A 15,153-nucleotide genomic window follows, 5' to 3' on the forward strand; every position below is an offset into this window, starting at 1 on the left:
GTGGGGGGGACCCAGAGTGGTTTATGTTATTCTCTTCTCCATTTTATCTTCGCATGAAGGGATTTTCCCCATAGACTCAATACACGGAGACCCCTATCCAAGAATCTGGATCTTATTCAAACCAAGGCAGTAAATTTGGCAAATAAAAGGTTTATTAGTGAGAGCCAAGCTACAAGTGACGCCTGACACAGGTAGGACACTTGTCAGCTTCCCTCAAGTTTTGATGGGAAATGTAGGCATCCTGGTTTTACAGCTTGGTTCTCCATTACAGCTGCAAGACCAAGATGCCTACATTTCCCATCAAAACTTGAGGGAAGCTGACAAGTGTCCAACCTGTGTCAGGCGTCACTTGTAGCTTGGCTCTCAGACCAGTGCACTTTAAAGATCTCTGTCAAAGTGCGTACCTAACAAAGTAGGCACCCACATTTATATCCTCTTACTGCCAGATCCAAAAGTTAAAATGTTTACAAGTACAAGATAGTTTACAGAGACAAACAAGCTTAAGTCAGTGAAATCTCAATTTCTAAAAGTTGGCAGTTTATATAAACTATAAAGGGTGACACTTCACACTTGTTTGGCACTTGTTGGAAAACTAGAAGGGTACAATCGTGAACTGATAAAGGAGGCACTAAGAAAACAAGGCTACAACATCCGAGCTTTTCTTGAAGCCCTGTCCTGCTGTTAATTCAAAACACACTCCCGTCTCATTATCTTCACCTATGTTGCAATTTCTAGAGAGGACTAGTAAAGTGAAAGTGGGTGAAAGGGTATTTGAGTTGAGGCAGGCAAGACTCACTTCCCTCATGCCCTTTCCAGGAGACCAAACTAAGAACTAAAACTACACACTTGTAAAAATCCCTTGACACCTCACAACAACCCTGTGCAGTAGGCTAGGCTGAGAGTGTACGACTAGCACCAGGTCAGCCAGCAAACTTCTGTGGCAGAGTGGAGATTTGAACCTGGGTCTCCCAGATCTTAGACAGACACTCTAACCACTACACCACACTGGCGTCTGGGACTATAGGAATATAGAAATGAACATTGACCTGGCATGCATCTTGACCCCTTTCCTTCGTAGCAGTTGCTTCCAAAAGGGAGGGCTCTTGCTTCTGCCACCCGATGACTTCCCATTCGTTGTCTCCCACAGGCTTGGTGGAGACACAGGAATGCAATCGCACACAAGACCGACGCTGCTGGTGTCCGCCCCGTGAATTCTGCAATACGATGGTCTTCGGTACATGTGTCAAGTGTCTACCATACCGACAATGCAAAAAAGGCTACGGAGTTGTAAAACTAGGTAAAGTACAGAAAAATTAATTTTCTGTGCAGGGTTAGTGAGGAAGGAGGAGGGCCAGGGCATTGTCAGTCTCTTCCTTTCTGAAGCCTCTTTCCTTTTAAAAAAAAATCCTCATTGCTTCTGGCCTGTTGGATTTGAAATCCGTTAACATCAGAAACCCTCCAGAAGTTTGTTTCGAAAGGAGGCGATTTCACAAGAGTTATGGAAGCAGCTCAGTCATCTTGCCCTGACAAAACTTTACCGGATGCTAGAAGATCCAGTAAACTAAATCCGACTGCATAAGAACGGAGCTGCTGACGGGGGAAACAACGCTGGGTTGCCACCTGCAGCTTGGGACATTAATAAGGGATTTGGAAGATGGTGGCTGGGGAGGATGGGATTTGGGGAGGCAGGTCAATGGAGCTGTGATGCCATAGAGTCTCCTCTCCAAGGCTGCCATTCCTCTGGAGAGGGGGGGGGGGACTGATGATCTCTCTAGTTTGGAGATCAGTTGTAAATCCAGGAGTTGCCATTCCAGGAGAACTCCAGGCCCTGCCTTGAGGTTGGTAACCCTAAAGAGCATGGAGGGTGGGACCTTTTGGGGAGAGTGGTCTTTGCATGACCAGACCTTTTGCAGTGAGGTTAGGTCAAAAGGAGGTGAAGTGAGATCAGTTCTGCAAAGGTAAAGAAGGTGGGTGCCGCTGGCCCAGCGTTGCACAGGCCAAGTTTACTAACAGGAAAGGGAGGTTTATGCAAGGATGGGAAAGGGCAGTGACCTGTCACAATGGGGACAAAGTTGGCGCCAGGCAGACTGCCAGCAAAGCAACTTGGCCTCTGGAAGGTTTTCCTCTGAGACCTGATGGCTCAGAGAGTAAGGCTACGACCTGGCTTCTGGGATAAAGGCTGTGATAAAGGTTAGACCGGGTTCTCTGAGTCCCAAACATCAGTTCAGATCCGTGCTCCTTCCTCCATGTTGCTCCCCCAAATCGCTAATGCGAATTATCTGGAATTGTTTGTAGGCACGAAAAGCAATAACGTGGAGTGTGCTCCCTGCGAACGGGGCACGTTTTCAGATGTGGAATCTCACAACGCCACCTGCAGGCCCCACACGGTGTAAGTTTCCCCAGTCTCACTTTGGGGGGGGGGCGGGGTATAGATGCACATTGAGCATTAGAACACTGGTCCTGATTCTTCTGGGGGAGACGGGGCATGATAGGAAATTGCAAGCCAAAGTGAACTTTCCTTTTCCTTGGACAAAAATGTTCGGAGTGGTGGAAGGGAAAGGCAATCTGTGGCAGGCTGGCTGGAGGAATCAGCCCGATTTCTAAAGCAAAAAATAAATGTATGGCTTAATTTGTTCATAACAACAACAGCAGCAGCAGGAACAATAGCGTACTAATATACTACTCTTCTAAACAGATTAGCGCCCCACTCAGAGTGGTGAACAAAGTCAGGGTTGTTATCCTCGCAAAATTGCTGGGGAGTTGGGGCTGAGGGGAGAGGCTTACCAAAGGCCACCTGCGGAGCTCTTAGCAGTCCTGAGATTCGAACCAGCAAAGTGCTGAATTGCAGCCCAACCGCTTAACTACTATGCTACATCATAGTGATAAAACTGACTGCTTTTCTGAAGTCTCGTATAAAAATTGAATCTGGAGAATCTGGGTACATTTGGAATTAGGAGTTCTCTTGCTTTATTATAATCTCATTTGAAGAAAGATGTTCTTGGCAATTGCGGGGAAGGAAGGAGATACTGTTGATATTGTATATGTATGCTATAAAAACATTTGAATTTGATGCATGCTTAAAGTGCCCAAAGGGGGCAGGAAAAAAGATAATAATAACAATCGTGCTTATATACTGCTCTTCTAGACAGATGAGAGCCCAACTCGAGAGTGGTGAACAAAGGCAGTGTTATCATTATCCCCGTAATACAGCTGGGGAGCTGGGGCTGAGAGGAGTGGCTGACCCAAGGCCACCTACTAAGCTCATAGCAGTCGTGGGAGTCAAACCAGCAGAGTGCTGATTTGCAGCCCAACCACTTAACCACCATGCTACAGCAGCTCTTAAAGACAGATTAGTGCACCACTCAGAGCAGTGAACAAAGTCACTGTTGTCATTATCCCCGCAATACAGCTGGAGCAGAGAGGCTTGCCCAAGGCCACCTGCTGAGCTCATGGCAGTAGCAGGATTTGAACGAACAGAAAGCAGTTGACCATCTTTTAGGCTGGCCACTGTGCCTGTCCATTTATTACTAGTTCAACCTGCAGCAGTTAACAGCGGATAGTGTTTTGGTCCCCGCTATAAAAAGCATCACCTGCTAATTTGTGCGGAGCAGACCTTTCTTAAAGGCACAGGAGCCAGCTGAGCTAACCTTTTATTCCCCCCCCTCCCCTTGGCAAGATGCCAACTCTCTTTGCAGTGCTGAGGCTCAAGCCCAGAATATGTGACACGAGGTTCGTCTGTCTTTGCATAAAAATACATCTCATGGTGATAACCACAATCTTTGCCAAGACATACTCAGTGACGTCAAATAAATAAAAGCCTGCTGGTGTAGGGAGGGCGGAATATAAATCTGATCTAATAAATTAAAAGGAGTGTAACAACTGGGAATGTGCAGCGAGGTCTAATGGAACACAGGGTTGTCTGTGCAGTTCATGATTCCGGTACTGAATAAAAGGAAGAGAGATTAATCCAGCGGGGTTGCTACGTTCAAAGTCTTGCACCACTCAAAGGAAACCTGGATATGACTAGTGGAAGAGACCGTAATGAAAGCCATGGTTATCTGTGTTGCTTATATTTCCAAGAGATTATCCCTCCCTGAGCTGGCAGGCCAGGCATTGATTTGCTTGCAGATCATATTAGATGGGTCACTAAATGCTTGCTCTGTTTTAAAACACGATTTTTAATTGCTCCACACCAGAGCTTTTTTTCAGCTGGAACGCGGCGGAATGGAGCTTTGGAACCTCTTGAAAATGGTCACATGGCTGGTGGCCCCGCCCCCTGATCTCCCTACAGAGGGGAGTTTAGATTGCCCTCTGTGCCATGCAATGGCACCCCACATGGCAGGGTGCGGGGCCACCAGCCATGTGACCATTTTCTCCGAGGGCAGCCCACTGAGTTCCACCACCTCTTTTCCCAGAAAAAAAGCCCTGCTCCACACAAACATAGGCACCTGCTTTAAAGCGAGTCGGACCATGCATTTAGCGCTGCCTACTCTGACCGGCAACCGCTCTCCAAGGTTCCCAACAGGAAAAGGTCTTTCTCAACACTTGAGGACTTTGAACTAGAATTTCAATGGGCGTTTTGTCACCCAAACTCAGGGAAGACCTTTTCTTCTTGTGCCTGGAGTGTGTTCTCCTCCTTTAAGAATATCATGGAGCCGCCATTGGCTGTGTTTGCAAAATCTCGTTATTTACATGACTGCATGTCAGTGGAACCAATGGGAACTCCACAGAGTGCTTTCAGAAGGAGAAAGCAACCCAGAGCGGGTGGCAGATACTATTTTTGCCTGCGCACCCTGCTCACGAGGAGCAAAAGGCCCCTGTTCTTATTTCACATCTGAATCAACGTCCAATAAACAGGTCTTCTTTACATGTAGAGGCCCTGATCCTTTAACTGGTGATAACACATACTATCCTGTTGAGTGATAACACTCCCTGGTGATAACTATCCCTGGTGATAACACATACTATCCCTTCCCGCTGGCATTGCATTGAGATGGTAGGGCTAGATTTTTAGTTTTCCTCTCAAACCTGCTCTCGTTCTTTTGCAGTTGTGAAATCAAGCTTGTTCCTGGAAACAGCACGAATGATGCTGTTTGCCGCATCCCGATCACTTCTCCTCACCCTACAGTCAAAGGCAACAATCCCTTCTCTCCAAAGCTGTCCGTGACTAACACACCGACGGTGAAAGTAGATACGATCCAGCAAAAAACTTCTCCAGACATTGCATACATTATTGGGGGTGAGCAAACGCAAATTAGCTAAGCCCTTCGAAGAACAATTTAAAACTCCTCTCATTTATAAAAATAAGATATTTGGCTTAGGTCTGGGCGGCCTGATTGAGCAATTAGCCTCTGTACCTTTTGGGGGGAATTAGGGAGGATTGTTCTAGCTTTGCATGGAAATTCATTTCCCCCCCTGCTTTATTGTGTTTCGATTCTAGGTCTGACGTTTGGCCTGTTCCTCGTGGTTGGATTCATTGGGGCTTTTAGCTGTATCATCTCTAAGATGAAAGGTACAGTCGAGAGCCTACACCCAAATGATGTCTAGCAATTCTACTTTGGCTACATGGAAGAGGCAGGGGGAACTGTTGCATGGATAGTTTTATGGTCAATTTGCCTAGTTAATTCCAACTTTTGGATTTTCTCTTTGGCAGCTCCACCCTGCAAGCAGCCCTTCGGCAATGAAAAACAGGTGAGTCTCAGGGTCCCTTCCTTGTCTCAGTTGAGTGTCTGTAAGAAAATGCCTTCATCCTCAGCTAGTCAGAAACTAAATCAAGTGCACACATTCCGCCTTGCAGATCTTATGAATTTGTTTGGATTCAGACCACTGGTCTATCTGGCTTGTTGATGTCTGCTCTGACAGTGGTTTGCTAGGGCCTCAGGCAAAAAAAACCTCCCGCAAGTCTTTCTCAGAGTCTCTTTACATGATACATCTGACAGATGAAGAACATGTGTCAGGAGATGCAATGTTAGCTGGGAAGGGTAGTTTAAAAAGACAGAGCCAGCGGCAGGGCAAAGGCTTTGCTATACTCTGGAGCTGTGTGAAGGGGCTGTGAAATGCCAGAAGAGAAACTTCAGCCCATTATAACCTCTCCAGGTCCAAGCTTGGCTCTAGAAGGCAGCTCCAGGCCATTTCTATTCCTCACTGCCCTATGGTGGCCATCCCACACAGTTTTAGACTGGAGAGGAGAAATTGACAGAGCCTTCAGGGAGGCAAAGATGAAATTAACAAGCCCTCTGAGGAGCAATCTCCGCTGGCTCTGTCTTTTTAAACTACGCTTCCCAGCTAACATTGTGTCTCCCTACACTGAAGAGCATGTTCCCAGGCATCTCGTGAAGAGAGACTGGATTAAACCAGGGCTCCTCCGTATGCAAGTCAGGTGGCCTGCCTTCTTCAGGCAGTAGTTTTTTATTTCCACTGCAGAACTTTTGTAGCCCCCTTCCTTCCTAGACTGAATTCACATATGCTGCTTCTAATGCGCCTCCTGCTACCGGGGTGCATGTGTAAACAACCAAATGGCAGTATTGATTGCTGAATGTGCTTGTGCCAGGTTTCTGAGTCCATTGGGAGCCATGCAGGAATGGAGACCTTCCAAGTGAGCGGAAGGTTAATATCCAAATAGCTGCTGCCTGCTCGAAGCATTGTTTGAACTTTAAGCCCCAGCTGCATGAGATGTTGGAGTGGTGTAAGTCGAACTCCAGATGTGTTGGTTGATCCTAAAAAAAAAGAAAAAGCAGGTCAGGGGTATGTGGATCTGGGCCACAGCACGGTAGAAGGGTTTAACACCCCCAGTCAAAAATGATCCTCTCCCAGAGGCTGCATTAAGCCTCTGTATGTGTTTTTTTCTTTACAGGTATTTGATAGTTTTCCTTCTCTGAGCTTAAAGCGCCCTGGGGTAGCATTTCAAATCACGGAAACTGCATGGGAGAGGAAAATAATGCTCTCCTCCCCAGGGCTGCACCTCCAATTTATATCCAGACAGACAATGTATGGGTTGTTCCAGTGGCTAAACTCCAAGGTCACGTGTAGTGCAGACCATTAAGTGGCCATAAGCAGGGCTTTTTTTCAGCAGGAACGTGATGGAATGAGTCCTGGCACCGCTTGAAAATGGTCACATGGCCGGTGGCCCCGCCCCCGATCTCCAGACAGAGGGGAGTTTAGATTGCCCTCCGCGCCACATGGGGGCGGGGCCACCGGCCATGTGACCATTTTCACCAAGGGCGATTTAAACTTTAAAAAACTTCCCCCTTGTTCCAGCTGACCCAAAGTGACGTCATTGTGCGGTCCTGAGTTCCACCACTGAGTTCCACCACCTCTTTTCCCAGAAAAAAAGCCCTGGCCATAAGTAACAGGCTGGTTAAAGAAGGAGGACTGAAAAGGGAAGGATTTGGTAGCCCCTCTCCCTCCAACCTTTCCTTGGGCTGTTGTTCAGGACACATTTTAAATTCAGTCCAAAGAGCTGCAATTAAAGTGCAGTTCTGCTGTATATCCTTCTTTAATGAATAACCTGCTTTCTCAACTCAGAGGAGGCACATCGAACATTGCTTTTCTCTCTTAGTCTTGTTGACGAAACTATTCCCAGAACAGACTCCAGGAAATGAGCTGGTATGAGATCAGCCTCAGAATGCCGAGGCTGAGATCCAACATACTAGTTGCCGTGACCTGTTTTAGGGCAGCGTTGGAAGGTTATCGCTGGATTCCTGTTTGTTCCCAGGCTCCATGTGAAGCTCTGGTGTTCATCTTTAAAGTCCTACAGGGCTGAGTTTTTGTTTTCCTTATCAGGGTTTAAGGTTCCTGGGAAACTATACAGAGAAGAAGAGTAACCTCTTCTCCTATCCCTGTGCTATGGCCAGATCCAAATTTTAACAGCCCAGGGCCGTTTCCACATGGCTTACCTTGTTCCGGAAAACAGCGAAATCTCGCGTGAAATCTCGCGAGAAGACGCTGTTATCGCGTCTTCTCGCACGATAACAGCGTCTTCTCTCGTGATTTCGTGCAAGATTTCGCTGTTTTCCAGAACAAGGTAAGCCGTGTGGAAACGGCTCAGAAGTTGGTGGCAATATGGAACCCCCAGCTACAGTGGAAATGGAGTCCAAAAAGAAGGTGTCCCTGAGGTGATTTTTTTAAACATCAGGAATGCCTCCTTCTGACAAAACTCCCAGATAACAGCGTCTTCCTGGCGTGATTTTGTGCAAGAAGACGGTGTCTTCCGGGTCTTTTGTGCGATGTTCCGCAGGCAGGTAAGCTGTGTGGAAACGGCCCAGGAGTTGGTGGCAATATGGAACCCCCAGCTACCGTGGAAATGGAGTCCAAAAAGGTGTCCCTGAGGTGATTTTTTTAAACATCAGGAATGCCTCCTTCTGACAAAACTCCCAGATAACAGCGTCTTCCTGGCGTGATTTTGCGCAAGAAGACGGTGTCTTCTGGGTCTTTCGCGCGTTGTTCCACAGGCAGGTAAGACGTGTGGAAACGTCCTTGTTGAATGCAGCCCTGACAGGCAGATTTTCCATGTCCTTTCCAGCCATCATCCACCGGAAAGGGATCTGACGTGTGGCCTCGGGTCTCTGGCACAGAGAGGCAGGAGGAGGAGAACCTCTTGCAGACTTCCACGTCGAGCAGCGGCTCCTTGGATCACCCACTTGCATCGGACAAAAGCAGCGGAATCAGCGAGGTGGATGATTTCAACACAGAAGGAGAAAGAAGTCCACAAAGATCGTCTCCGACGAACAGCTGCATGTACCACGGCGGGACAAACTCAAGTAAGGGACTGCTCTTTTGGGTGGCGGCGGTTTATTATTTTTTTTCTTTTACTGTACAAATTTAGCTGAGACACCATAAGACATCAGAAGAGCCTTGCCAGATCACACCAGCGGTCCCTCTAGTCCAGCGTCCTATCACAAACGGTGGCACATCAGTTACTCTGGAGGGCCAACAACTGGGCATAGAGGGCAAGCCTTCCTCTGACATTGTCTTCTGGCACCGATAGTCACAGGTTTACTGCCTCTGGGTGTGAAGGTTCCCTTTATTATATAACAACAACAACAACAACAACAACAACAACAACAACATTATTTGGTTGTTGTGGACTTTCCGGGCTGCATAGCCGTGGTCTTGGCACTGTAGTTCCTGACGTTTTGCCAGCAGCTGTGACTGGCATCTTCAGAGGTGTAGCACCAAAAGACAGAGATCTCAGGAACTACAGTGCCAAGACCATGGCTATGCAGCACGGAAAGGCCACAACAACCATCGTTCTCCGGCCGTGAAAGCCTTCGACAATACAACGTTATTTGATTTATATACCGCCCTTCAGGATAACTTAACATCCACTCAGAGCGGTTTACAAAGTAAGTTATCATTATCTCCCCAACAACAATCACCCTGTGAGGTGGGTGGAGCTGAGAGAGCTCTGAGAGAGCTGTGACTGACCCAAGGTCACCCAGCTGGCTACAAGTGGAGGAGTGGGGAATCAAACCCGGCTCTCCAGATTAGAGTCCCACCACTCTTAACCACTATACCAAACTGGCTCTTCTCACGGCAATCACCCTGTGAGGTGGGTGGGGCTGAGAGAGCTTTGAGAGAGCTGTGACTGACCCAAGGTCACCCAGCTGGCTACAAGTGGAGGAGTGGGGAATTAAACACGGCTTTCCAGATTAGAGTCCCGTGCTCTTAAACACTACACCAAACATGGCTGCCATGGATAGCAGCCATGTGCCAAGCATTCTCTTCCCCTTCGTCCCATAATGAGCAATGTACATAGGATGTGATCCCGCAGCAACACAGAAGAAACACAGAACGGGCAACATTCAGTTTCCCTCTAATCATGTTTCTTTTCTTTTAAAGTAAGATCCTAATCTCAATGGGTTCGAAGCTCTGCTAGAAAATGTGTCCTATGTTTTAATCACAGTGAGATTTAATCACTCATTTAGTAAAGAAGTATTTCCTTTTGTCTGCCCTGAAATCTACCGCCCATCAGCTTCGTTGGTGGTGGTGGTGAAAAGTGCCATCAAGTTGTAGCCACCTTATGGTGACCCCCGGTGGGGTTTTCATGGCAAGAGACTAACAGAGGTGGTTTGCTATTGCCCGCCTCTGCATAGCGACCCTGGTTTTCTTTGGAGATCTCCCATTCAATTACTAATCAAGGCTGACCCTGCTTAGCTTTCAAGATGTGATGAGATCAGGCTAGCTTGGGCTATCCAGGTCAGGGCCAGGTTCATTGGTACTCCCCAAATTCTAGTACTAGTCTTAGCACCTTATTGTGTAGATTCCCTCTGGTACCTCGCTGAGGCCCTTTGGAAACAGCATGACGGGTAGAGAGTCCTCCGTGGTTTGATAGATGGGGGACTACAATGAGAACAAATAGTGCCCCCCTAGGGTTGCCAGCTCCAGGCTGGAAAATTCCTGGAGATCTGGGGGGTGGAGCCGGGGGTTTGGGGAGGGGAGAGACCCCAACAGGGTATAATGCCATAGTGTCCACTTGCCAAAGCAGCCATTTTCTCCAGAGGAACTGATCTCCGAGGCCTGGAGATCAGTTGTAATTCCGGGAGATCTCCAGTCACCACCTGGAGGCTGGCAAGCCTATGCCCCCCCCCCCCAGCAAGATGACTTTGTCAGCTGCCTGATTCAGTCAGGAAAGTTTGGCATTTGCAGAAGTACAGCTGGCAGGGGGAAAAAATCTGAGATTTTTATTTCTTTTCTGCCTAGCCTTAGAAACAAAAAGTTTCCAGACCACTTCATGGATCTGAAATGAAACATGTCAGAGAGAAAGGCAAATAACAAAACCCTGGTGACCCCAATTGCCTAGGAGAAAGCAGTTTTGAGATGGCTCGGAGCAGGGAAATGGGACGGGGTGTGCCTGGGTACTTTCCCCCACTCTCAGTTTTTCCACTGAAACATTTCCTGCTCTCTGCCACTTCCATCCCCCCTCCTCCAAGTTTGCAAAAGCATTTGGGACTGCAGGCAAGAAAATGATGCTACACTCCCTGCATCACGGCTGGTTCTCCATTCCTAATCCCCCCCCCAGTGCTTTGCCTTAGAGGCATCAATAGTGCATGGCTGTGCCTTTCACTACCAGCATGCACCAGCAATCATGGCCAGCCCCACCCACCATTCTGTGCCTTGGTTTCTGGCTGCTGGGAGCAGAGCCCACCCCACCCAGCATATCAACCAGCCAGAGAGAGATGGGATTTCCCAAATCAAACTGGAAAACAAAAGGTGCACATATTATTTTAGTATTTACATTTCATGGCTCACCCCCGCACTTTGCATTCAAACTCTACCTCGAATCGCAAGGCTCTCATATTGGTAGTATACCAAGATACAGGTCCGGTAGCACCTTAGAGACCAATGTATTGGTGGTAGTTTAAGAGTCTCTCTACGGAAGGTGCCTCAGCGTATGTTCATCAAGTGTAGGGAGATGCAATGTTTGCCGGGACGCATAGTTTTAAAAGACAGAGCTGGCGGAGATCGCTCCTCAGAGGGTTTGTTAATTTCATCTTTGCCTCGGGGAAGGCTCCTTGAATTTCACCTCTCCAGTCTAAAACTGTGTGGGATGGCAACCAGAGAGCAGCCAGGAATGGAAATGGGCTGGAGCTGCCTTCCAGAGCCGGGCTTGGACCTGGAGAGGTTATAATAGGCTGAAGTTTCCCTTCTGGCATTTCACAGCCCCTTCACACAGCTCCAGTGTATAGCAAAGCCTTTGCCCTGCTGCCGGCGCTCTGTCTTTTTAAACTACCCTTCCCAGATACCATTCCATCTCCCGACACGTGTTCTTCACGAGTCAGATGTCGCATGTAGAGAGACTCTAAGATTCAGGTGCAGTAGCACCTTAGAGGTCTCTGCAGTGCTACTGGACCATAATCTTGCTCTTCTACTACAGACCAACACAGTTACCCACAGTTGGTAGGACATTGGCTCCTCCTCTTAAGCAAGTAAACATCTCAATTTTTTTTTGCTTTGTTTTTGGTCCACAACACGGCAGGAGGTTTACAGATGCACCACCAATTTAAGCAGTTACCCCTTGCCCACACTTAGAAAAAGAAGTGTTATTTATATTTATTTGTAATATATAGTTTCATCTTTTGTCAGATGCATGAAGTTGTCTGGAAAGTGATGGAGGCAGATGATCTACAAGGGTTCAGAGAGAGAGAAAGAAATTTTTTAACCCACTGTTTTTGTTTTCTTCCTTCTTCTCCTTCTCCTCCGTCTTCTTCTCCTTCTCCATTTCTTCCTTCCCCAGAGCAAACTGGCAGTGGGGGCACGCATGTGAATATAAGCTGCGTGGTCAAGGTTTGCAATTCGGACCACAGCTTGCAGCTGCTGTCGCTGAACGGTCCAGCTGATGCAGATGCTTTGGTGCGAGAAGAGGTTCCCCTGTCCAAAGAAGAAAGCCCCGTCCAAAGAGAGGCCGGAAAGCAAACCGCTGTAGAAGTTGAGGAGGACAACATGGACACGTTTGCCTACGAAGAGGGCAAGCCACTTCCGATGAGCATCCAAGATGTCGGAATGAAAACCAGGTGAAGAAATGGATCTGCCAGAGACCCAGGGAGAGCAGCTGAGGAACGGGACGGTTTTGTCTGAAGCAAGCATGTGCTTTGTTACAGATCTGTTAGGGACCTTTGCAGGGACCAGTGGATCTCAGCTGTTCCTAGCACAACGAAATGCTGTTGGAAGCATTTTCGTGCTGAGATTTTTGTGGGTGACCAGATGAAAAGGAGCATTGGCAAGGACACTGTACTTGTTAACAGTTGTGTAGGAGAGAGGATGTTGGAAAGGGTCTTGCAGGTATGGGATGAGAGCAATTGCCAAAAAATTCCCTACACCTATGAACCTCATCTGCCGGACCACACCAAAGGCCCAACTATTCCAGCATCCTGTTTCTAATAGTGGCTACCCACATGCTTCCAGGAAGGGCACAAACAGGGTATGGAGGCTCAAGACCTCCCTTGCTGTTTATGCCCCACATCAGGTATTCAGAGATAGACTATCTCTAAGCATGGAGGTTTCATTGAGTTTTCTGGGTTAACAGCCATTGATTGATGCAGCCACTAAGTGATTCCGCACACATTGGATAATGCACTTCCAATCCTCTTTATAGATCATTTGGAACAGATTTTTTCGTGTGCGGAACAAAAAATCCACCTCAAACAATTGATAAAATGCATTATCCAACGTGTGCGGAATCAGCCTTTATAAGAACAGCCATACTGGATCTGACCAGAGGTCCATCTAGTTCAGCACTCTTGTTTTCCAAGAAGAGCTAACTAGGTGCCTCTGGGAAGACCCCAACCGTAGCATGAAAGACCAATTTCTTCTCTGCTGCAGTCCTTCAACAGAACTCACTGCTGTTCTCCTTTGCATCGGGTTACCCCAAAGATTTCAGGTTGGATCCCGTCAGCGTTTTCACTCAATCTTATCCCATGCCCCAACTTAATACAGTACCTTTTCCACATACATGCAGATCCCACGTCATAAACTTTTCCTGGGCTGTTTCCACACGTTTTCCCCTCTCATGCAAAATCGTGCAAAACTCACGGAATGATGGCGTCTTTATGGCGTGATTTCCCGTCATGACTCTGTTTCGTGGCGTGATGACATCAGAAGTAACGCCATGAAGCGGAGTCATGAAGGGAAATCGCGCCATGAAGACGCCATCGTTCTGTGAGTTTTGCATAATTTTGCGCGAGGGGGAAAAGACGTGTGAAAATGGGTTTAAAGATGATCCCACTTTCTTTTTTTACCAGCAGAAAAACTGGTCAGATCTAACCCTTTGTGAGGAAGTTTCTTTTGCTTTCTGAACACACTGCTTGTTTCCTGAGATGTGGAATCTCTTTCTAACTTTGATTTTGAGTGACCCTAAATGGCTGATAATCAGTTCTAGGATTTCGGACAGCAAGTGGGTCTCCCTGGTGCTGACAGCTACTGTGAAGTGACAATATAATTTTGCCCAGCTTAGCCATCTTTCCTCTTTTTTTTGCCATGGGTTCTACCTCAGAAATCTTGCCAGTGTCTGTGGAATTCTGGTAGGGCATCCAAGCTTGTAAACTAATTAACGCCTTCTCCTAAGAGGCTGTGTCAAAATCTGTATGGTCAAGCCTACTGCTGTAAATAAAATAAAAGATACCATGTTTCTTTTTGTTGTGTGGTGACTTCTAGCAGCATTGGTTGTGAGCAGCTGTGTTGGTCCACAGACAAATCCCAAAAGTAGAGGGGCTGTGGGGCTCAGTGGCAGAGCAGCTGCTTTCCACACAGAAGGTCCCAGGTTCAATCCCCAGCAGCTCCACTGAAAAAGACCAGGTGGGGTGAAAGACCTTGGTGTGAGAACCTGAAGAGCTGCTGCCAGTCTGAGTAGACAATATTGACCTTGAAGGACTGATGATCTGATTGGGCAGCGTCATGTGTGTTCATGTTTTCAAAAAGCAAAGTCATGTAATAGCAAAATATCACAAAAGTGCATGTTGCAAAATGGAGTGCAAATTTTTGAGTTCTCTGTAGTTCTCCATAAGCCTGGATGTTCAGTATCAAAGACTGGAAGGGGGAGGGAGGGGGAAATATAGATGTAAAAAATTCCAAAAAAATTGGAAGTAATGGGGGGGGGAGGGGAACCCTCCCTTTGTTTTGTTTCAGAATGCTAGCTATTAAAAGTCTTCCTCATTTCCCACAAATATTTAAACATCATGCTACAAAGTGCATATGCAGTATAGGTATGTGAGTACCGTCAACTGATTCCTGGTGACCCCATCAAGGGGATTTCAAGGCGAGTGAGGCGCAGAGATGGGTTGCCATGCCTTTCTCTGCAGAGCAACCCCCGTCTTCCTCGGTCTTCCCGGGGCATGGACCTTGCTTAACTTCCAAGATCTGATGAGACTCGGCTATTGCTGTCTTCCCACCACACAATGCATATTGGACAGGGCTTGGGCTTTCCAAACGCTTACCATGTTGTATTTAGATGCTTGGAAAAAAAGGAATAACCTCGCCCTGCTCAGACCTCTCAAATATCCAGGAATTTCCTAACCTGGAGTTGGCAACCCTATGAGTTCCACAGGTAAATTTTTTTCCTTTGCAGTTTTTGCAGTTCATACTAACATTGGCAAGCAAGGTACCCCCCCCCCCCAACCCAAAAAACCTCGGAAATGATTGCCAACTCTAGTTGGAAAA

At 47.3% G+C, this 15,153-nt stretch overlaps 1 protein-coding gene across 1 annotated transcript in view; it reads left to right on the forward strand.

The window, feature by feature from the left end:
* Nucleotides 1-14,125, forward strand: part of TNFRSF1B (TNF receptor superfamily member 1B) — a 41,267-nt gene extending 27,142 nt beyond the window's left edge. The window contains exons 4-10 of the mRNA XM_055001968.1: nucleotides 1,148-1,297; nucleotides 2,296-2,389; nucleotides 5,049-5,239; nucleotides 5,441-5,512; nucleotides 5,654-5,691; nucleotides 8,522-8,759; nucleotides 12,236-14,125. Coding sequence (XP_054857943.1) covers nucleotides 1,148-1,297; nucleotides 2,296-2,389; nucleotides 5,049-5,239; nucleotides 5,441-5,512; nucleotides 5,654-5,691; nucleotides 8,522-8,759; nucleotides 12,236-12,516 — 1,064 coding nt within the window. The 3' untranslated portion in view covers nucleotides 12,517-14,125. The remainder of the gene's footprint in view (nucleotides 1-1,147; nucleotides 1,298-2,295; nucleotides 2,390-5,048; nucleotides 5,240-5,440; nucleotides 5,513-5,653; nucleotides 5,692-8,521; nucleotides 8,760-12,235) is intronic.
* The last annotated feature ends 1,028 nt before the right edge of the window (nucleotides 14,126-15,153 follow it).

This window comes from Eublepharis macularius, chromosome 17, assembly GCF_028583425.1.
Source record: "Eublepharis macularius isolate TG4126 chromosome 17, MPM_Emac_v1.0, whole genome shotgun sequence".
Classification (NCBI taxonomy): Eukaryota; Metazoa; Chordata; class Lepidosauria; order Squamata; family Eublepharidae; genus Eublepharis; species Eublepharis macularius.